This window comes from Barbus barbus, assembly GCF_936440315.1.
Source record: "Barbus barbus genome assembly, chromosome: 48".
Taxonomy (NCBI): Eukaryota; Metazoa; Chordata; class Actinopteri; order Cypriniformes; family Cyprinidae; genus Barbus; species Barbus barbus.
This window is the reverse complement of record NC_136726.1, coordinates 4,009,310-4,032,598: the sequence shown is the minus strand read 5'-3', so window position 1 is coordinate 4,032,598 and position 23,289 is coordinate 4,009,310. Positions and strand designations below refer to the sequence as shown.

The 23,289-nt window shown below is 37.6% G+C and overlaps 2 protein-coding genes across 3 annotated transcripts; one reads left to right on the top strand and one right to left on the bottom strand.

Annotated features, from left to right (window-relative positions):
• On the bottom strand, positions 1-19,808 carry LOC306866507 (piggyBac transposable element-derived protein 4-like). The gene is made up of 3 exons (XM_079411757.1): positions 19,554-19,808; positions 18,602-18,685; positions 1-2,951 (listed from the first exon to the last, which is right to left on the bottom strand). The coding sequence occupies exons 1-3, from the start codon at positions 19,703-19,705 to the stop codon at positions 1,346-1,348; spliced, it is 1,842 nt and encodes a 613-aa protein (XP_079267883.1). The 5' UTR covers positions 19,706-19,808; the 3' UTR covers positions 1-1,345.
• LOC306866508 (sterile alpha motif domain-containing protein 3-like) lies at positions 6,809-11,534 on the top strand. Of its 2 annotated transcripts, XM_079411758.1 has the most exons (7): positions 6,809-7,075; positions 7,375-7,527; positions 7,609-7,674; positions 7,800-8,009; positions 8,396-8,555; positions 10,078-10,157; positions 10,914-11,534. In XM_079411758.1, the coding sequence occupies exons 2-7, from the start codon at positions 7,453-7,455 to the stop codon at positions 11,202-11,204; spliced, it is 882 nt and encodes a 293-aa protein (XP_079267884.1). In that variant the 5' UTR covers positions 6,809-7,075; positions 7,375-7,452; the 3' UTR covers positions 11,205-11,534. The 2 variants fall into 2 exon arrangements, with proteins under 2 accessions (XP_079267884.1, XP_079267885.1); XM_079411759.1 differs by lacking the exon at positions 7,609-7,674.
• Positions 19,809-23,289: the final 3,481 nt, after the last annotated feature.

The following is a 23,289-nucleotide window of genomic DNA, read 5'->3' as shown; positions in this document are numbered from 1 at the left end:
GACCATTGATGCTTTTTATTATGTCAAGTTTAGAATACATGAAATGTACAGGCATCAACAGACAGTCAAGATGGTTTGTCTAAATAAATGCATAAGTTTGCAACACTTATATACTCAATTCAGGATAATTCACAAATATAATTACCAGTAACAAAAAAAAATAATAATAATTAATTGGAGAAGTTAAAAGGGTAACCAATTTAAAAGTGACAAAAGAATGAATAAGATCTACTTCTAAACACAACAAACGACCACTACGATGAGGAGGGTTTGATTTCTCTTATTCCAGATGATGCTTCATTTTCTCCACCAGTGAACAATCACCCAGTTAATTCAGAGTGAAACAGATTGATGCATTGCTCTCTCAAGGGAATTCCCCCGATATTGTGTTTGGTGCACTCCACTGCTTTCTTCCTCTGGCAGGCGTTTCCTGTTTGTGCCATTTAATTTTGTGAAAGATCAGACTGAACTGATTTGACTGTAACTCAAGATCTAGATTCTGTTATGACTCTCTTTCTACTGGACTTGTGTTTAATTTCTACTCCTCCCTAATAAGTGGACACATGCAAAAATCTCAGTGACTTCACTGGCAGTGACCCTCCCAACAGACCAAGCGCCCTCTCAAATTTATTTTGAGGGGGTATGGGTTTGTGCCAAAAAGCCGGAATCCACCGATCCTCAGGAGGGCACCACATTTACATATTGTATAAATGTACACAGGGCTAAGGACAGCCCAAAAGGGCAGTAAATTAGTAGGAAATTCCTTTGAATATGACCCCCAAAACTTTCTGTGAAAACGTCTTTTTGGGCCTGAAAACGTGAATCTTTCAAGTCAGCTGAAATAAACCAGTCTTTAAATCAGACGTATGATCTGTTTCTGAGTGATCGTCCTGAATGGGCATTTTGCCAGAACATGGTTCAGCCATCTCCGATCTAGAATGGGACAGAGCCAGTCATCCTTCTTCGGCACAAATTAATGGCTGCAGAAGCCTTTTGTAGCAATCTGCTGTTGGGAGAACCTCCATAACACATTTGCCGAGAAGACTCTCTATCCCCATCTGCAACACAGGGGCATCTTTGTGTCACACTGCAGACATTACTGCTCAACTTTAAACAGGCAAATTGGAGAGTTCAGCCAAATTTGATCATTTGGTTCCCGTGGTGTTGTCCTGATGGCCTAGGTGATAAGTTCTTCAGAGGAGATCTGTCTCTATGTTCCACATCTATTATTAAAGATAATGACCAGCACCCTAAAGGCTCTGCCGATATGGAAATGACTCTTCTAACATCTTTTATTTTAGCTGCACACTGTAATGGAAAGGGGGAAAAAAAAGAAATGGCACATTCAACAGCACATTTTTGAGGTCCCAGATTTGTGCCATTCCTGGAAACAGTTTCTGTTCAACTGAAGACACAAGTGAACGTCACAAGCTTGGCATTTCCAAGGCGTTTGTTGCCTCTTACTATGCACTGTCTTGCAATGCAAACAATTCCGTCGACCATCCGTAGCATTTCGTCTGACATCTGAATTCAGCTCAGCCCCTGGAACCGGCACATGGTCTGTGCTGGTCTGTTTTGGTTCTGCTTTCTGTGACACGCCACAGAGCTCTGCAATAAGCTCTTCCATGAACTCCTTGCGAGTCATGTTGCCAAGCAGCTCTTTGTGCAATATGAAAGCATTAGTGGCAGCAATGTCTAAGAAGTGTAGAAATACTTTTCTGTACCACTTCATGGCTTTGTGCTGTATGGTGTAGAATTGCAACAGCTGATCGGACAGGTCAACACCCCCCATGTGGTGGTTATATGCAGACACAGGCGCAGGACATGGTAAAATCTTTGTCTTCCATCTATCTTGTACTTTGGCTTTCCTTTTCACACGGTCTCCCGTATAGGCAGCATGGATGGTGGAACAAACAGACACCTCTTGCGTGTCCATCCACTTCACACACAGAAGGGGACCATTCCGAATCCACCTGATGGATCCCATGGTGGAGTCTTTGGTCAGTGAATTAACTGCAGTCTTCGGGAAGTCCTTCCTGTGGTCTCGGTAAATCCCACAAGCACCAAACTTCTTAGCAAACAGGTCTGTAAAGAGCTTTGGACTTGTGTAGAAATCGTCCATGTACAAATGGTACCCAGAGCCTAAAACTTTACGGTCCAGAAGAGACATCACAGCATCATATGAAAGCCCATGGTCTGCAGGAAAACTATTCTTGCCAGTGTAGATGGAAAAGTCTAAAGTATATCCATTTGATGAGTCTAAAAGGACAAAAAACTTAAAGCCCAACTTTGTCATCTTGGTTTTTGAGTGCCGTGTCACTTCTGTATTTGCTCGGCATGCCACCAATCTTTCATTTACAACTAAATTTTTTCTAGGATGATAGAAGGCTTTGCATGCAAGACGGATAGTGTCCAAGAGGGGTTTGACCCTGAAAAGTTGGTCATATTCAGCTGTGCCTCTCTTTTTGTCGTTCTCCTTGTCTGCGTCTGGGTGACTCATGTGCACGTTCCATGAAATGGCGCGGTATCTGTCCCTTGACATAACTGTGGCAGGAAAAGGCAGAGAGAAGATAGTGTCCTGACGCCAGTAGTCAGCGATGGAGCTCATCTTCACAGCGGCCATGTAGAAAATGAGTCCAATGTATCTGTAAAGCTCATCAACACTGACATCTGTCCATTTGTACTTGCGGCCTTTTGCAATTGACTTGGCAGCCTGAGCATTTGTGCTGTGGCACAGATTTGCCACGGCGCTCTCTGTGAAAAACAATTTGAAAAGACTCATGGGAGAGTGTGCGTCAGCAGTAGACAACTGTGGTCCAGGTTCCCTTGTAGGCAGGAATCGCAGAGTCTGTGGAGCCCGGTCAAGATCAGTCTCTGCTTTCCATGAAAGAATCTTTACCTTCAGTGAAAGGCATTTCTTTCTTTTGGAAGGTGTTTCGTCATGATCACATCTATAAAAAAAAAAAAATTGGAAATGTGAGCATGTTGACAACAGGATCGTAGCCCTACTGGAAAATTAATGTAATACCAGCTTAATCTAGTAGCTGGTCCAAGCTGTCTATTAGCTGGTCATCAACATCTCAACTTGGACCAGCTGATGGACCAGCTTGGCCAGAATGGCACATGCTCAGCCCAGCATCGCCAGCTCCGACAAGCTCCAGCAAGCTTTGGCAGATTAATATTCGCAAAGTTTGTGCAAGTTTTATCAACAAATTTAAATCTTTAAAACCGTATTAAGAGAGAATAAAGAAAACATAAGGAAAAAAAAAGTAATGGATCATAACGCGTTTAAACTTCACATGCCTTGAACTTCTTTTCATGACGAGATTTGGTTAAAAGCTAGTGAACTATTGTCTCTGGGTTAGCTGTGCTCTTTGGACTGTGCTTTTTCAGCTCTATGAGACCAAACAAATATGGTGGTGGTTTGGCCACAAATTTTAGAAATGCATTTTAAAATGTAAACTTTTGCTAGAGCTGGGCGATATACCGGTTCATACTGAATACTGGTGTTTTTTTATGATATGAATTTTCAAAATACCGCAATACCAGTGTATGTCGTATATCGCAACGCGACACTGAGAGGGGTCTTTTTTCACTGTTGCGACGACACCGCTCTGTGTGTTACGAAGTGAGAGAGTTCCAAAACTGAAGCTGTAGAACTAGTAGAACGTGATGACACAGACGAATTTATCCACAACATCCACATTGACCGCCACAAATATCCACCCCCCTTCCATCAGCTCCCGGGTTGCCCAGGTTGTCTCACACACACACACACACACACACACACGAGCACGACTTTAGCACTACACTCTTAAAAAAAAGGGTTCCTCGAGGTTCTATATAGAACCCTGGGGTTCAGTACTTGGCCAATAGAACCTTTTACCAAAAAAATGGTTCTATGTAGAACCCTTGCATAGCAAAGAACCTTTTTTTATTAAAATGGTTCTATAATTCATGTTTTATGACTGAAGTGTAAACTAAAGATTACACAACAAATTCACAAAGCTTTTTGAGTCAAGACCCATGAGAATGACTGCTGTAGTCAAAAACAAGAGTAAACAAATATTAATGAGCTGTACATTAGCATGAAACTTATATTTCCTAATATATTATAGTTTAACTTTTTGACAAATCATTTTGTGAAGAAAATATAATAATTTCCTTTATTTTGTATACCATATTGTGATGGTTTTAATCTATCGAAGGGAACATTAAAAACAAATAATCGTAAAAATGCTCCCTGGTGGCGTACATGCGTTGCGTCATCTTTGAATTCCTATTGGTGGATTGGCGAAGATGAACCTCGAGACAAGTGACAGTTAATTTTTCAAACTGAAGAGTCCCGAGTCCGCCATTTCTACCCGTTCAAACCCTCAGGTGAGTTAAGTTTTTAAATTTTTTTAAATGATTTTGCTGAAATATTTAGTATTACAGTTAATATTTATATTGGTTAGAGTAGCCCTAGTGTTAAATACTGATACTAGAAGCACACTTTACCTCAGTTAAAACACTGCTGTCGTGTAACGTTAGTACTGACGGGCTTCGTCGGCCGTCGGTTTAGAAAGCCCTGTTAAATTGATTTTTCTCCGGTTTTTAAATGAATTAAGATACAGTATCCATTTATTTCCTTGTTAATGTTAATGAAATTGTCAACTACAATAAGATAGCTGTGTTATAAGGAGACGAGCTTCGAGTCGGAAGCGTGAATTTTAATTTCAATGAAGCGCGCGCTCGTTCAAATAAACGGCGCCGATTCAAATAAAAGTGAACCCGGTGGAAGACGGAGGCGAATGATATGTGAATGTGTGTGGCAGTTTCACACATACTCAGTTTGCGGTGAGTATTTTTCCCAGGCCTATGTTAAAAGGTTTAGAAGTTCTTAACTTTGGCACGCGAGATCTATTTTCGTGCAGTTTTTAGCTCCAACCCAGATCAGACGAAGATAACGATTAGCACTAGCTTGTTCAGGTGTGTTTTATAAGGGTTGGAGCTAAACGCAGCAGGAAAGTGGACACTGCTACAGTTAAGAACTTCCGGCCGGTCTGCATTGAAAACTCAACTGTGCGTGTGCACAGTTGCAGTGCAGCGTTCGTCTGTTTACTTTGACGCATGCGCTGGATTAAAGTGATGATAGCACATGGTTTAATTTAGCATTCAAATGTTCTAAAGCCAAAACATGTTTAGGTGTGTTTAATGCATAGTTGGTTTGTGAAGTGTTATTTATGCTCTGTTTTCTTTTATCCCCAGATAACCATGGTTGACAAATGGTCAGTAGATGACACATGCCACTGGCTTCAAACTATAAACCTCATTGATGCAAAAGAAAGTTTCAGAGGTACAAATGAAAATATATAAATGTTCATTTTGTGATGTTGTGAAGTTTCAACTCACAAAGTTTCTAACTCACCTGCAAGTGCAACATAACCACCAAGCAGATTTTAGTGTTACCTGTGACATTGAGGAATGCTAACCAAGCTTAAAATCCTTATCCTAATTTATATTTCTTTAAACAGCCTGGAAACTGAAGTGCCTCAAATATCTTGTACTCAGTATGTATCGTTGTTTTGAAGTTTAAACAAACTGTATTGTGGCAAGTAAAATAAAACCCTGTATAAAAGATTTAAACATTGTATTTATATTTACAGACAAGAACCCTGTGAGAACGAGGGCTCATTTGTTGCCCAACCTTGGCCAGCAGTATACAACCTGCCTGTCTTTCCCCCTGAATTGCAAGCAGCTTTGCAGAGGAAGGATCCCGGCTTTAAGAAGAAGGACAAGTCTCACATCCGTGCATTACTGATTCAAGTGTTGTTTGACAGCATCACTAAGCACACCTGGTACAGTATTGTATTTCATAACAGTTAAATGTATTTTATGTTAAACTTGTTGGTTGTTGGGTACTGAAATAATATATTTGATTATATTTCTTAGGTACTGTGGTACAAGGTGGCTTATTAAATATGACATTTCCTGATCAATCCTCTGCTGGAACCAACAAGAAGCACCTGGACAACATAAAAATTGATTTGAATGATCTTTTAGTACAGGGAGCTCGGCGACGCCAGGATAAGGAGGCCAAGAAACAGGAACGGAAGGAGCGTCGCAAGGGGGCCAAGAAGGGAGATACAAGGCCAGAAGATTCTCTTCAAGATGAAGGAAATTCTCAAGTTGATGAGGAAACAAGAAGTGTTGAATAAAAGAATAATGAAATTAATGAGGGGAATGATTAAACTATGTGATTTCTCAGATGAATTGCAAGTGTTAACAAATGAGTTAGAGGTGATGGAGCTTCAGACTCCAGCTATAGGACTATAAAGGTCAGGTGTTATGTTAAAAGTATGTGCTGTATAGTGTGAGAGCACAGGTATCACTTGTTTGAGGTTTTTAAATGTTTCGTGCTAAGAAATGTTTGCTTTGCAAAAACAAGGTTGCAGATCAGGAGATGCATCTTGCATGTGCATGCAGGATGGACCTTCTATCCATAACCAAAGCGTAAGTGTTAGTTACACCGTAGGAGGTGTGAAACAGTGGTTTAGTCATATATGTGTAAGGTATGTAAGGTGTTATGATCTTATCCCATGTATTAAAATAGCAATAGGCACGCTTCGCAGTTAAAGGGATTAACCCTTTCTTTTGAACTTTTGCCCCCGTCTGCGGAGTGCTCTGTACTAGAAGTTGTACATCTGTTCTGAGCACGAGTGGAGAGAAGAAGGGGGGCTGAAGGGAAAATGACAGAAGGTTATTGTTATGAGACTGAAGGTGACGAATGAGGAGCTATAAAAGGTTGATGCATTCTTCATACGTCGCCGTCATTCCGTGGTGAAGACTTCTCGTTGTTATTTTGTATTTTGCTTATGAGTTACTGTTTTTAATAAAACGAAACCAAGGTGTTGGTGATTCGTTAAATTTTTATATACAGACTCTGAGTATTTTTATTACATTATAACCAGTTATCAGAACTTGAATAAAAATCCTATCATCGAGCTACAACAGGCCCGGACCTGACTGAGCCGGTTCGGAAACCGGGTTGTAAAGGTTGTTGATCATCGTTGAACATCTCTCAGGATACCAGGTAAATATGGAGACGTCTATTATGATACCTTTGGGGAACTGAGATAGTGATGCGATATCAGATGTGCAGTCTTTAAATCGGTATAGAAATACAACAGTACCCAAATCATAAAATGTATGGAGATGTTCTGGGGAGTTTGATCACCCGCTTTCCATTTCTGAAGGATGGCAGCTCCTCTGGTTATGTATGAACATATTGCAGTTCTTTTAATATTGTGAAAATATTGAGATCATTGCTCATAAAAAAAATCTCACACAGAAAAAAATCTATTTTAAAAGAAAGTATACATGTGTCTACAGGATACCTTGTTGGAATGCCTTAGAAACAAATTTAAAAAAGAAAGGATTCCCTTGGTTAGCTCATCGATCGTCCTGCAAATGAAGGAGAAGTATGGGATTAAAAGGAAGTGTGCTGGACAAACCGATTCTGAGGGACTTACTCAACAACAAGAGGCAAGTTCAGTTCAATAAATTTGATGTCAAAGGCAGATTAAATTTGTTTTAACATGTAACACATGCTGACAATTATTTCAGAGTGCAAAATGTAGCAGAGAACCATTGGATATAATGGCATATAAAGATTCTGCTTGTTCACAGGAGGTATTTGGTTTGGTGTTCCTTAAGTGATACATCAGTTTTTAAGATTGATGTTTCAATCTTAAATATTTTATTCTGTGACTTTGATTCATATTTACGTACTGCACAATACTGTCTTCCTACCTCAGATTGTATTGGACCTGGAAGTAATGGGTGAGGATGAGACGAGTTTCTGGGAACACATTAATGCCATCACCCTGGAGTTGCGTAAAAGCAATCCCAGTTACTCTGAGGTCAAGAACCGGATGAAGCGCACTCTTTTCAAAAGAGTACAGCTTATGGACAGGCCTGCAGCTGAAGTAATGGAGCAGTTTCCTTTTCTTGGAGTGCCACAGCTTGTGAGTAAACATTGTTACATTTTGTGCCAGGCAGATAAGAAAAATCAGTGTAATTATATTTCTGTGAATTCCTGTAGCTCATTTGGTAGAGCAATGTGTTAGCAATACGAAAGGGTATCCCAAGGAACACATACTGATAAATGTATAGATTGAACGCAATGCAAGTCCCTTTAGATAAAAGCGTCTGCCAAATATGAAGTATTTTTCATTACTTTATCACACCCACTATTTTTCTTATTGAACTTATTATTCTGTCCCGGAAAAACATCACTATATGGTAGTCAGTTGCAACCTCCAGTTCATGCTGACTTTAAGGTACTTGTTTGGCTGAAAGTGTGTAATTTGGATATAAGCACCTGAAGTAATTGTACTGGTTTGTATTTAAGATGCTGCATGAAATGACAATGAGGTTTGGAACAGACTTGGCAAAGAACATGGAAACATCTCTGAATGAAATGGCCCCAAACATCATCAGGAGTGCAAAAGGAGGAAGTCAAAAAAAACTCTACGCCAATCTCATTGGACCAGCAGAGGAAATCACAGAAGGTAACAACACCATATATTTTTCCCCATCCAACCTATCTGTTCCATACGGAGCCCAGGAAGTCACCTGTGTGAGAAATAAAACAACAATAATCCATGGCGACGGTTTTGTTAAACTGAGGGAACAGTTTGAGAATTTGTGAGTACGGTTTATAAACTGAGCGGACAGATTGCAAAACCGTCGCCATGGATTGTTGTTTTTTTTTCTCACACAGGTGACTTCCTGGGCTCTGTAGTTCCATGCCCAGTGTAAAGTTGCATTGTATGCAGTGTCAATTAGAGATGCACCGATTGATCGGCTGGTGACCGGAATTGGCCGATTTTCACGTGATCGGCCATGACCGGCGACCGGCCGGTCAGTCTGACATATGCCGATTTTAATGCCGATCAAATGCACTCGGGCGCCGCATGATTAACATCACGCAACACCAGCATCACACGTGCACATGGAGTGCACATGTAGGAAACCTCGTGAATTACGGCCATTTCACACCGCAAATGTCAGCGGCGCGTGAGCAGCGCGTTTTTTTTTTTTTTTTTTTTTTTTTCGAGATCAGGAGCGTCGCGTGAGCAGCAGTGAAGCGCGGGTTTCGGCACGGGTCTATTTTTGCTGCTGCTCACGCTCAATTAAAGTGAAAGCACACTTTTGATTGACAAACTAAAAATGATTTCATACAAAAAGTGCTCAAAATGCACAGAATAAGAATGTCTAGTGTGTTTTAGAACTCCAGTAGGCTATGTCAGAAAAGAAAACGAAGACTCAAAAATATTTGTAGAAGATTTACCCATTTAACTTGTTTTCATTATTCAGTTTTGGTTGCAAGTATGGTTATGATTATAAAAAATAAAGTTAAACTAGCCAGAAATTATAGAAATATCTTTATACTGCAAGGATGGTGTGTATTTCCCACACCAGGAGTAATTTATATAGTTCTATTTTATAGTGCTTATCTGTTAAAATTATCTATGTTCTATGCAAAATGTTCTATTAAAGAAAAGATAGAAAATAAATATTTGTGTGTGCTGTAAAGTGGTTAGAAAAATCGGAAATAGGAATCGGCTAAGAAAATTGTAACCGGTGCATCTCTAGTGTCAATGTAAAGGTTGTAGCTACTATAAATTGAATGAGTGAAAACATGTATTAAAATAATGCAAATATTAAAGGAATAGTTTACCCCAAAATAAAAACTGTCATCATTTACTCACCTCTTGTCATTTCAAATCTTTATGACTTCCTTCTTCAGAACACAAAAAAGATATTTTGAAGGATGGTAACCAAACAACGTTGGTGCCCATTGACCTGCATTGGTTTGGTGTCCATATAATATAAGTGAATGGGTACCAGCATTGTTCGGTTACCAACATTCTTCAAAATATATTTTTTTGTGTTATGCTGAAGAAGGAAAGCCATATAGGTTTAAAATGACAAGAGTGAGTTAATGATGACAGAATTTTCATTTTTGGGTAAACTATCCCTTTAATTGATTTCTGTACCTAATATACAATAATTTGTATCTGTTTGTAGGTCTCGTTAGGAATGCTGCACTCATTTTATTGCCAGCACTTTTTAAAGAAAACGCCAGCTTCCTCTACTGTGTAGATAGTGTAAGTATAGTCTTCTGTAGTTTCATTAACATTTGATGCACTTGACTTGAATTAAAGGAACTGTTCATGCAAATATAAAAATATTAGTCAGTTTACTCACCCTTATGCCAAATTTGTAAAAAAAATAAAAATAATTAAATGTACCCTATAATTTACTCACTCTTCCTTAGTCATAAGCTTTGTACTGTTTACACTGCTTTGTAATGTTATTGAATAGCACCCCAATTTAAATCATAAAAGAAATCTGTACAACTCCAGGGGTTAATACTTGTCTTCTAAAGCAAAATGGTACGTACAAATGGTACGTTAGTGAGATAAAAAGATTAAATTTGCCAAGATAGGTTGCTATAGTTAGACTATGTATATATAAAGGAATAACATCCAATGGGGTGGCACATCAGCTCCACATCAATAATTATGAGGCTTGTTGGTTCTTGTGTGTCACGTGCTTAGCTGTCATATCTGTGTTGTGTCATGAACGATTCAGTTACAAGAACGAAAGAACCAATGAGATTCAAAGTGGAGCTGACGTGGTAGCATGTTGAATGTTCTTCAGTCATCTTCAATGTTGACATTCAAACACATTACAAAGCTTTTTATTATTAAATATATCTCAGATTGTGTTAAACTCAAGAAACAAAGTCATACACATTGTTTGGCTTGTTGGTGAGTATATTATGGGGTAATTTTAAGTCTATTTGATGACTTCTGTTAATTGGTGAAAAGCACTCAAAAGGTGAAATGTTTGTTTTACAGGAACCCAAAGGTCCTACACCAACCATTGTGTTTAACGGCTCTCCTGATCCCTTCAAGGCTGAAAGCGTCAGCATTATAATGGACAATGTGAACATCATAAGAGAGGCAGACATCGACATGACACAGGCTGTGGAATGCCTGTTTGCAGTCTATTTTCTTTTCAATGTGCAATACCCGGTTGACATTAAGCACACAATGACTTTTATTCAAAAATATATGCTTAAACTAAGACAAGAGCATGACACAAGAACACCAATACCTGTACTGAAAATGTACAGTCAACTTGTGTGAATTGTAGTGCCATTTAATAGATGTTTTAATTGTTCATGTATTGATTTTATCTGCATTGTCAAATATCAAAAATGATTTGTTTTTCCTCATTTCAGAGAGACATGTAAAAGTGAAGTACTGTATATGTACATAGACAAGCTTATGTATGTTTATTGTAAAGTGAAAATGCTTAAATGAAATATTCAAACTAAATGGTTAAATGTAATTAAACATCTTAAATGTAAATGTGAAATTTGCTGTCTAATACAGAAGTATACAGAGGTGTAATTTTAAATATGACACTAATATTTTTGTAGAATCAATTGAATAAATTTTAACTTTTTGAATTCCCTGGATTGTTTATATTTTCTTATTTAATAATAACTCGTTTAATAATAAAGAACCCTTAAATGGTTCTATTTAGAACCATTTAACTTGGATTCATAGAACCATTTGGGGTTCTTTTTATGGAACCCTTTTAAATGGTTCTATATAGAACCATTTTGGAGTTCCATATATGAAGCGGGTGATAGAACCATTTCTGGTTCTAAATAGAACCATTTCTTTTAAGAGTGTATATTTAGCAACTTTCAGACCCTTTTAGCTGCTTTTTTTCCATAGAATATACATAATGACAAACCTAATGACTTTTTGGGATAAACCTTAGCTATCGTTCAGTTGTAAGAGGCCTCCAGCACTGCCCCGTGAGCGCAAGATCTGACTCTTCCCGCATAGTGTCGCATCTCGGTGTCTATTCTGTGCAGTGAATGACAAAAAAGCAGCACATTCGGTTGGCAGTACCGCAGCACATTTGTCAGTAAATGAGTGCAAAACAGCGATTCCAAGCACCTGTCGCTTACTGACTGTTTAGAATAATACATTTGATCATAGAGTGTCTGTTAATATTAAGCACATTTGTTTTTTAGTTTGTTTCTCCGACGTAGTGAGTGCGCTGCATGAGACAAAAAAGTAATATAGCCAAAACCACGGCACCGCATAGCCGCTCTTTAGTGTAGATGAATGTTGATTTTATCAGACAACGTCACAATTATAAAGGAGAGCAACTCATGGGTTAAGTATTAATGGGTTGAATTTAGTCACTATTTAGAGTTAAATTTTTCTACAATATTCACTCATCATGACAGTAAACTAGGGCATTCTAAGTCAATCTACTGCAGTATTCATTCTTCCTAATCAGTAGAAAATGCGGTTAACACCCGGTCATGTATGAAAGAGTAAAATACCATCATATGCCATGAAACTGGTATCATTTTGAAAAACACTAATACAAAATTTGGTCATACCGTCCAGCACCAACTTTTGTCTATAGATGCCTTTTTTTTTTTAGTACTGAAGCACAGCTTATAAAAAATGGGCCCCTTACTCTGTGTACTCTGGCATATAGACCCTCTAAAATCAGTATAACTTTTATTCATGAGTTTTCATGTCTGCTGTCCGTCTAAACCTCAGTTATGAGCCTTATGGGTTCACTCAGTTTTGTACAATCTGTCTCCTGCCCCCACACATAATTTAGGCCATATGCTGGATCTTATTTGGACTCATGGTTTCTCTGTACACTCAAATAATTGATGCTGGTGTTTCTGATCATTGCCCTGTGGTGTTTGAACCTGTTATATCAGAAGACCCATTCTTTCTCAGCCTCTGCGCCTATCCCTTGTGGTGTCCCACAGGGATCGATTAATGCCCCTCTGCCGTTCCCCCTCTACCTGCTTACACAGCATCCAGGTTGTTAGGATCTTGTAATCAATTACCTATATCAGTCCTCCTTTCTCGTTGTAGATCTAAAGGTGATCAAGCTTTCTCTGAAATCACTCCATAGCTCTGAACAGTCTGCCTCTGAACACAAGGGCCTCTCCACTGGATGCTTTTAAATTGAATTTAAAGACTCATTTTATTATAGCTGTGTTTTAGATGCATGTATGAATGTATTGTGTATATTTATTTTGATTTATATCATACTTTTCAGATTTTATGTCATACTGTAAAGCACTTTGGTTCAACTACTGTTCTGTAAAACTAGTGCTGTACAAATAACACTTGACTTGGCGAAATGCAAATCTTTTCCATTGCAATGCTTCAGAGTTTGAAAATACAACTTCCAACAGATCTCCTCCCTATTTTTTTTTTTTATTCATTTTACAACTAAAAAAAAATATTGAAGAAAAATAATGACAGATGTCTTTGGGGGAAAAAAAAAAAAAAAAAAAAAAAAAAAAGCATTGCATTAACAATGCCTCCATTATAATGCCCTGCATTTTCAGGGCTTGCATTTTTAGGGGCTGAAATTCAGCATAGCTGTTCATTTAAGCTGTGAATATTTCAATTCAAAACATACCACACACATTTTCATAATTAAAAATTCAATAAAACATTCACCTTCCAGAGTTCACTTCCGAAATATTCAAATCGGTTTAAAGATGATGTATAATATTTGACAGGCAATTTTTGATCCATTTTATTAGTGTTAATTTTGACTGAAAATTTTGATTTTGTTTTAGTCAATCATTTGACTAAAATACCATATAGTTTTAGTCATATTTTAGTAATGATTGTTGTAGTCTTAGTCTACTGAATATCATAAGACTTAATAAATGCATTACACTGTAACTAAACCCATTAGATCTTAAGCATTTTTCTAAAATGTCCAAACTCATTAAATACAGTACCCTCCACTAATATTGGCACCCTTGGTAAATATGAGCAAAGGCTGCTGTGAAGATAAATATGCATGTGTTTATCCTTTTGATTTTTCATATATATAAAAAAAAAAAAAGTCACAATTCTAACCTTATCATGGAAGTAAAAATTAAAAGTGGGGAGAAAAAAATAAATAACACGATGAAAAATGTTTCCCCCAATGCATGTAGGCAACAATTATTGGCACCTCAAGAAATTATTCTGAGTAAAATATCTCTGAAGTATATTCCCATTCATATTTACGTTTGTTAACATCCCAAGACGACTAGGATCAGGGACGTCGCTAGGGCTAAATATTTGGGCCTCGAGCCCCGAATGGTTTTAATCTAGCCCCAAATGTTTTGTCCTTAATCCCAGGAATTTATCCAAGGAGTTCAGAGGAAATGCAATAGAAATCAAGTAAATGTTGATCGTTTTAGTTGGCCACTGTCGCCGTTTACAGTACACGATTTTGACTGACAGCTCTCTCCGCACACACAAACTAACTTACTCACACACCACGTGACTTAATCCTTACAGCCCTCGAGCATGACAGCAATAAAAAAAAAAAAAAAAAAAAAAAAAAAAAAAAGCAGAGTGGACGACAGATCAAGGCAATGGCAACTCAAAAAAATAAAAAAAATAAGAATCAAACAACTATTCTTTTTGGCAGAGTACGAAGAAAGGTACCTTTTCGTTTTTTCAAACTATCCCAACAAAACACACACTCACCCCATATTCAAATAACACATGCCCGTAGCAAGCGGGGGTTCGGGTGGCTCGAACGACCCACCCCATACTGCCAAAGGTCCAGAATTTAGAGTAAACGTACCCATTAAGCACACTTCCATATTTGAGATCAGATTATAAAAGGAAAAAATAAATGATCCTACTTAATGTCTTACCCTACTGATGTTTGTTACTACATACCTCCTATAATTTGAAGTCAATCAGATCATTGCACACGGAGATATGAGTCTCCATGTGTTCACTCTGTCTGGCGGCCATTTTGAAAGCGGTCTAAAAACTTTCACCAAAAGAGTAGCCCTTTAAATGTGTGTTTTTTAGATGTTTAAGCCTTCATTTTGGGCAAATTTCACTACTTATTATAAAATTAAGAGATTAATGTTCAGACTTTCGCATATTATAACCTGGAACTTGGATGTGGGAAATATTTACATTAGATCCAAAAGATAGTTTTAGCAACACCGCACAGATGCTACAAAACGCAGTTAGCTGACTAGCTGGATAAGATTGTGTGCTACGCTAACATACTTCACAGGTATTACTGGCTTGTACTTGTGCATCCATAATATTATAAATTGACAGTTTATTGCTGGTCTGTGGTTTTACAGTGCTGTAATTTTTAAAGATTTCATATTTTAAAGGGTGCACTGCTATGAAAATCACACAGCTTCAGTGTGACGCCAATAAGAAAAAGTATAATTTCATAGATTGTTAATAAGAGTTGTTCATATGAAAATATGTATCTACTTAATACATGACCTAGACTATTTAGCAAAATCCTGTTATTTTAATAAATTACATGCAATTTATGAAAAATTGTTGCTGCTCCAATTAAGCTCTGTGTGCTCTTTAAGCTCTTCCACACTGAACGTCTAAGACTTTAAATATAAACTGATGCTTGTCACTTTAAGTTAATTGATTTTCTATGGATTCTGTCGACTCAAATCTGCAGACTGGCTCTGATCTTTGGTAACTAGCATCAACTTTTCCAGTTGAGGCTAGTTTCTGTGTTCATCCCCATGAATTAAATGGTTTTATTGGGTTTGTTTTGTCTGATTTTTGAATGCGTTAAGCCCGGCTCACACTGTGCGATTTTGGCCACGATTTGTTCGTCTGAGACAAATTTTGAAAATCCTAAAATCCTAAAAGATTCCTATAATCCTAGGCTAAAATCGCTGGTTTGACATGTTCACCGACAGCCGATTAACGGCCGTTGCGATAAATTTTTTCCTCCGATTAAATTCTGGCAGTGTCAGAAGATTTCAGACACTTTCCTCAAGTTTCCTGCAGTGTGACATCTCCTACGACGACCGTCAAACCAAGAACCAATAGGAGCTCTGAACTTGATGACGCAATTAGCGCGACAACTTCAAACCATTCATTATTTGTAAAAAACAATATATGTACAAAGTAAAGTTTACTTAAAGTTTATTTATTAAGGGGCAGGATGTTTAAACTCGAATAACAAAATTACCTCAAGTTCGCTCTGTAGAACTGGAAGTCCATAAAGTCCTCTTTTGCCCGGCCATGACTTGCTCCACACACGTCGTCTTTTTCGTTTTTTGTTTTTTTTTAACATCAAGGCATGTAATTAATAAAACTAACGCTACACGTTGCTGTTGTTTGCTAGCCACCATTATAGCGAGAGAACGCGGGTCACGTATTGATGACGTAAAACTCCGGACAAGTCTTCTTGAGTACGTCCGTTTTTGTCGCGTTTTGACTGTCGTACAGTCTGACATTAAGACAACTGAGATCCTACAGTCTGACATGGGGATCATGTTCGTACAGTGTGACAAGCAGCAATCGCAAAAGACTATTAAAAATCGCACAGTGTGAGCCCGGCTTTACTTAGCTGAACGTGGACTAGTCTAGATGTTGCAATATGCTTAGATGACACTACACTAGGAATATATAACTGATCGAACTGAATGCCTTGTTGCTTAATTTTAGTGTGCCGTTTTTTTGTGGTTGACTTTGTACCTTCAAAAATATATATTTTTACAATTATTCTTTAAAACTTTTCCTTAGTCTCAGGTCTGGCAGGGATTGTAGGTGGTGGGAGTCAATAACCAGCGCTCTCTCCACCCTCAATACCACGACTGAGGCGAGACCCTTGAGCAAGGCACCGGACCCCCAACTGCTGTAATGAGGGATATATCGAATTGTATTGGTATATTTTTAATGTAGACATGTATTAAATAAAGAAAAGGGTTCAGTCGAAATGAATGATTATGTGATGAATGATTATATGCATTTTATTTGCTCCAGAAATAATTCTACATAACTTATCTGAACTGTTTAAATGTGTAGAATCCACACATGCTTGTTTTTGATCAACCGGTCAATATTTACAGCAGGGCATTCAAATTCAGTCCGTTTTTGGCTAGACAGAAACTGCACACAGGCTGGATGTAAACATAAGTCTCTGTAAATCCGCTCTCTGACAGCAGGTGGCGCCTATGAAAAAGCTGAATTACAGTTGTTTCCCCATGAACTCTGTGGAAAAAGCAATATCGCGATTAAGAACACGTCTTTAAGTAGGCTATTATATGGAGCGAAGATGAAAACAAAATGCCATTGAAGGATCTGACTGTCTTCAGAAATGATTCAGAGGTACATTCATATATTAATTTGTATAATTCCCTTAGCACTCTTTTAAAAGCTCCCAGCTTTTCCACCCTATTTTCACTTAAAACGAAACTACTCTGCTGCTGTGTGCACATGAGACGGTTACTTAAAACTGCGCTTTATGCTGGACAGTAGCCTATTACTGTCCTAGTTGATCAAATTGCAGTAATCGAATACGGTTTTAATGATAATTAAAATATGAAACGGTAATACTAACCGTGAGGAATTTTATCATGATTTATCGTCAAACCGGTAATCGTTGGATCCCTAATTTGCATTTCAAAAAATCCCATCTAATGTTTAGATCAATGCGAAATTGTGCATACCGACCGATGCTTTTATGCAGAAAACACCGTTGTAAATGTGAAAGAAGTGAATGTGCCCTCTAAAAATCTATTAGACATGAATTATTATATTGATTGAAATAAATATGACTACTTTTGACTTATCCTTTTTCATAAAAAAATATTTAAAGGCTGAATTACCAGTTTAAGATTAGTTTTTTTGTGAAAACCTGTATCTGAATTGTAAATCATGTCATTTTATGGCTTAATATGTTACCATAGATATTGTCCAACCCCCGTCATAGTGTTCATTTTACACTGTATGACGGGATACACTTGTAAATAGATAAAATAAATAGATACCCTGTAAATAGTAAAATAAAACGTTCCTTGATATTCATTGATTTGTGTATTGAAACATTTATGGTCGGGCCTTTATGGAGTAGTTCTTATCCGGCAGTTCTTAAAAGCTGAAGAATTCCAAAAGGAACTCCGTTATTTTGACAGGAAAATACAACACAGATAGTTTACATATCCAAATCCATTAAAGGATTGCTAGACTGCATTAATTACTTTTATATTGTGGTACTTGGATTACGTTACTGAATACTTTTTTAAATGAAGTAATTTGTAATTGTAACAATACATTTTAAAAGTAACCAGAATATAACTATATATTTGGAATCTTATCTTATTCAGCAACGCTGTAGTGGCGCCATTCAAATGAGTCGAGCTGTTTCGTTCCGCTTTTGGCACAAAAACATATCAAACATTTATCAAACTCTTCATATCATTTTATCAAGGAAAATTATAAATCGCAATAATAATCATTATCGAATTATCGCCCAGCCCTATATGTATGCATGTATCACACAAGCTGAAGGTAACATGAAGTTACTGCTACCAGTCGATTTAAAAGTTACCACCAGCGGAATGGTTTCCAGTAGGGTTAGCAACAACATTTCAATAATGCTAACAAGTGCACATATACGTTGTGTGTATTATCTTACAGCATACAAGCAAAATTAAACTTAAAATGGCATGTAAATGCGCACTTACTCGTTAAGATTCTCGACCGCGTTGAAAACTGAAGTAGGTTTGTGTGCCGTCCTTGTGTGAGGTGCACGTGAAGGCACCACTTTCCTACAGAAAAGCACAAATAGTTGCAAACATGTATTAGCTTAGGTTGTCCAAGTGCATGCATAAGTGATGGACAGTTTATAGACATATAGCCGTGCTCTTCATGTCTGTTTTTAAAGTACTTATGTATAGCACTTTCAAAACATTTACATCTGAGCAGATATTTGCAACAGAGATGCAAACTCATCAGCAGTGGAAACAGGGATAAAATGCCTTTTTGACACATGAAATTAGACTTGTTTGTATTATAAACTCAAAACAATTTAGCAGATCCGCAATTAAAAACTTTGCACTAGACGTGGAAATAAATACTTAGAAGTGTGACAAACAAAACTTTGGTCACTTGAAAAAAAAACAAAGAATCTCTTATTTACATGATTTCCACCCTTTAAACTTTATTATAATGAGAGGAATTCAGAGCATGTGGAAACCTGCAAAAAAAAAAAAAAAAACGCTGTGTTTTGACCACATTCAGCGGATTCTGACAAACCTACATTAAACACCTCTGATTGGCCATTGCTTTCAACAGACACGCCTGTGATTGGCCACAAAGCTCAACGCTGCACAACACGTTGCAAACAGAAACCATGTAGAACTCAGAGCACGCGCGCGCACAGGCAAGCAGTTCCTAATTTAAAAACTCCGCGGATCTACACGAAAAACACACAAATTACCTATTTTGGATGCAAAACTAGGTGACAAGTTTGCATCCCTGTTGCAAGCAGAGCTGGGCTTAGCAAACTGCCAAAACTACGCTAACGTTACTGAAATATAGTCCATTCCCTTTTATTTTAAATCGGACAAAACGAGCGTGTAAACTTATTATGCAAGGCATATGAGACTCTAATAACTAATGAAAGTAAGAACTCACTCGTCCGAAATGGTATCCTCGGCTGGATCAAATCGTTCCTCGAAATGCAAGCGTTCATCGTCGTATTCTCCTTCTTCTTCTGAAGAAAGGGTGAACTCGTCATCGCTGTCCAGGCCGGTCTGGCCAGCATCCTTGCGCGCGCGGCGGGGCATCGTGACGAAAAAGCAATATAGTTGCTGATTTTTCTTCTTTTCGTGTTTGGCGCTTAGCAAACTGCTTTTTTATTGTTTTTCTTCTTCGTTTGAGTTTAATGGTGGTTGGCAAACAAGCAGTGGTGCTTTCCCGCCGCCTGCTGGAGTGAAGCGGTGCTGTAAAACACACTGAATTTATTTAATTTTTTCCTTTATATGTTTACTATTGAAATGTTGTTGTATGCATTTGTCAATTTTATTTAATTTCTGTTTTTTCTTAAATGGGTGCGTATAGAGTATTTACAGTGTTAGAGTAATACAATAGAGTATTAGAGTGTTAACTTTTAGTTTTGGTTACTTCTTCTTATTTGTAAGTCGCTTTGGATAAAAGCGTCTGCTAAATGACTAAAAGTAAAGTAAATAGGCTGTTTGCACATGACGTCATTGCTGTGGCGCGAAATGCAGCTGGAGGGCCGGAAGTGATCAGTAGCAGAAACTCAAAATGCCTGTGTTTTGCGTTGTTTATGAATGCTCAAATCGGTCAAACCGAGAAAACACAAGGAGCTTTTATCGTGTATGAAAATGTGTTGTTCGTAAGGGAGGAAAAGTCAAGAAATTGACTGAAAAACGCAGGAAAAAGTGGCCTGTAAACCTGCGTCTGCGGTCAGCAGGAGTCGAGTCGGCTCCTGTGTGCACATGGTTAAAATAATATATTAAGATATTAATATAGACGGTTTCAACGGCAACAACATAAACAAACATTACTGCTTTTGTGGCCCTAACTTAGCTTCCGGTAGACATCCAAATATAATCAGTAACAACAGCTAGAGTAGATTATTTTTTGATAACAAGCTAAATATGTTTGCTGAGTAAATCAGACAGACTGGGATGCAGCGATGTAACCTCGGTTCCCTGAAATGAGGGAAGGAGACATTGCTTTGGGAAATACATTTTCCTAGAATACTACTGAAGCCTTATTGAATCACGCCAGTGAAACTGGCCAATGGTGTTCAAGCACGAGAAATATGAGCGGGAATCCCACTCTGTATAAGGCAGTGCTTTTTTTTCCCAAAATGTGACTAGCGACAAATCTAGCGACTTCTTTGACAAACCTGAGCTCGGTGACACGGCAATAAGAGCAATGTCTCGTTCCCTGATTCCTCCGAGTAGGGCTCAATGCATCCTGCGGTGGACATCCAACCCCGCCCACATCCAAGTGTGACGTCACAAGCCACGCCCATATCAATACAGTCACGCCCACATTAGAAACCACGCCCCTATCATATATGTCACCTCTTGTGATTCCCTGTACTGGGGAAACCCGGAAGTAACACTAGGTTGAAGCAATTTACAGCTGTTTCGGGAATCTAAAAATAATTTTGCCTTTCATTTTACTAATACATGTTTTCTCATTTCTTTAAAGGACGTCTAGGCTAAAATGGCACAACTTTAATATATTTAATATGTCTACTGTACAGAGCTGATTTCTCATCACAACAGCCTGTAAAACACTTGCATTAGTTGATTAAATTAGGCTAATTGTAATAAAAAAACTCTACCTTACCTTATTCATGTATGTAATGAGATAAATTCTAATTTACTGATTTTAAACTACCTAAGACACCTTTTAGATTTATCACATTTAAAGGGTACAATTGGATTTTGTTATTGTAAAAGTCACAACACATTGTATATGGGCAGCCGTGGCCTAATGGACAGAGAGTTGGACTTGTAGGGAGAGTGAATAACCAGCGCTCTCTCCATCCTCAATACCACGACTGAGGTGAGACCCTTGAGCTGAACCCCCAACTGCTCCCCGGGCGCCGCAGCATTGGCTGCCCACTGCTCCAGGTGTGTGTTCACTACTGAGTGTACACTTGGATGAGTTAAATGCAGAGCACAAATTCTGAGTATGGGTCACCATACTTGGCCACACACCACTTCCCTTTCCTTTCCCCTTATAATTTATAATTGTCATTTAATTTTCTAAAGATGTTGTTCCACTTATCAATTGTTAATATATGAATGATAGTATTGTCAGCTCTCCACGTGCAGTAGTCCGCACATACATATGCTGAACAGAGATCGCTTGCTTTGATAGATTATAACGAGTAACATGGCATTGACATTCAGGACTTGTTCATCAACAAAACTTCATATGAAGTGTGTCCAGGTTATGAAGTGTGTCCAGGTCCTCCACATATTTAAAGATGAATAAACAAACATCCCTTGCTTCATTAGGTATGTTTATATTTATTATTTTCCAAAACAAAAAAAACTATATATATATTCTATAAGAGAGATGTTCCAGCTAACATAAATGAACAGCTGAATGAGCAGATAAACAGTTCTTGAAATGCAGTGCACATACATATACTACAGTATCGATGCAAATAATCACAAAAATAATTTCTATAAAGCGGTGACCTCACAAAGTCCAAAGCGGTGACCTCTACGGTTCCTCACAAAGATTTGATCATGGCATTAGGCAAGGATGCCCTCTCTCTCCTTTTTATTTTTATTTTTGTTATTCACTCAGGTTTTATCATCGCATATAAAAAGAAATCAATTTAATGGTATCACAGCTTTAGGTGTACAATGTAAACTTAGCCTATTTGCTCATTTCAAGTACCAAACATAATTAGATATATTGAGGATTTCTCTGGTGTTTCAGGCCTTAAAATGAATAGATAAATCTGTATTATTTCCCCTCAAAGACCGCTCCTCTTCAGAAATAGAGAATATTCCAGTTAAACATAAATTATGAAAAATTAAAAACAAAACAGTCAGTTAAACTATGAACCAATTATTGATCAAACTAAAAATAAATTAAATTTTTGGTTAATGAGGGACATCTCAATATTTATTGTCAAAGGCGGAAGGTATATCTAGACCCGTCTCATTATCATTATATGTGCCTCCCAAGATTATTAAATATCTAGATCAGATTCGTTATAACTTTATTTGGAGAGAGAAACAACATTATTTAAAAAAGGAGGCCATTTGTAATCCTAAAGAGCAAGGGGGACTGGAGGTCTTGGATTATAATACTCTCAATGGCACTTTTAAAATGAAACGGTTGATTTTGTGAAGAGTAGAGAAAGTCCTTGGAATGCATTATATTTAATACTCTTGGAGGCATTGACTTTTTGTTGAAATGTAATATTTCTGTTGACAAAATTCCTGTTAAATTGGCCGGCTTTCATAGACAAGCCCTGTTAGCATGGAAATTGGTGTAAAAGCACAATTTTTCACCCAACAACTATTTCATATGGAATAACAAGGATATTATATATATGTTTCAATTACCAGTTAAACCAAGATAATTTGCTATTGTTTTGGATGCAATTCCAAAGAGTGTGATGCTACTTTGAAAACACTGTAAATCAGTAGAAATCAGCATCATTAATCCTTGTAATTTCAGTTTTCATTGAAAATGTTGATGTTTTAAAACAACGGTGTAGAAATAAGATCATAAGGGATGCTCTTTGTTCTGTGTCCTGACTGGCAGCAAGATTTTTTTTGGTCTTTTTTATTTGGTAATATCTCTTGGGTTAAAGCATTGAAACTGCCAAATAAGTTTTGTATCAACAACAAAATTAAGG

Bases quoted from the DNA above. Each gene is read 5' to 3' on its own strand.
- LOC306866508 (XM_079411758.1), top strand. From the start codon at position 7,453: ATGAAGGAGAAGTATGGGATTAAAAGGAAGTGTGCTGGACAAACCGAT. The intron at 8,010-8,395 runs GTGAGTAAACAT...TTTGTATTTAAG, and splicing joins TTCTTGGAGTGCCACAGCTT to ATGCTGCATGAAATGACAAT. The intron at 8,556-10,077 runs GTAACAACACCA...ATCTGTTTGTAG, and splicing joins AGCAGAGGAAATCACAGAAG to GTCTCGTTAGGAATGCTGCA.
- LOC306866507 (XM_079411757.1), bottom strand. From the start codon at position 19,705: ATGCCCCGCCGCGCGCGCAAGGATGCTGGCCAGACCGGCCTGGACAGC. The intron at 18,686-19,553 runs GTGAGTTCTTAC...GCTTTTCTGTAG, and splicing joins GAGGATACCATTTCGGACGA to GAAAGTGGTGCCTTCACGTG. The intron at 2,952-18,601 runs GTAAGTGCGCAT...TTTTTTTTATAG, and splicing joins GCGGTCGAGAATCTTAACGA to ATGTGATCATGACGAAACAC.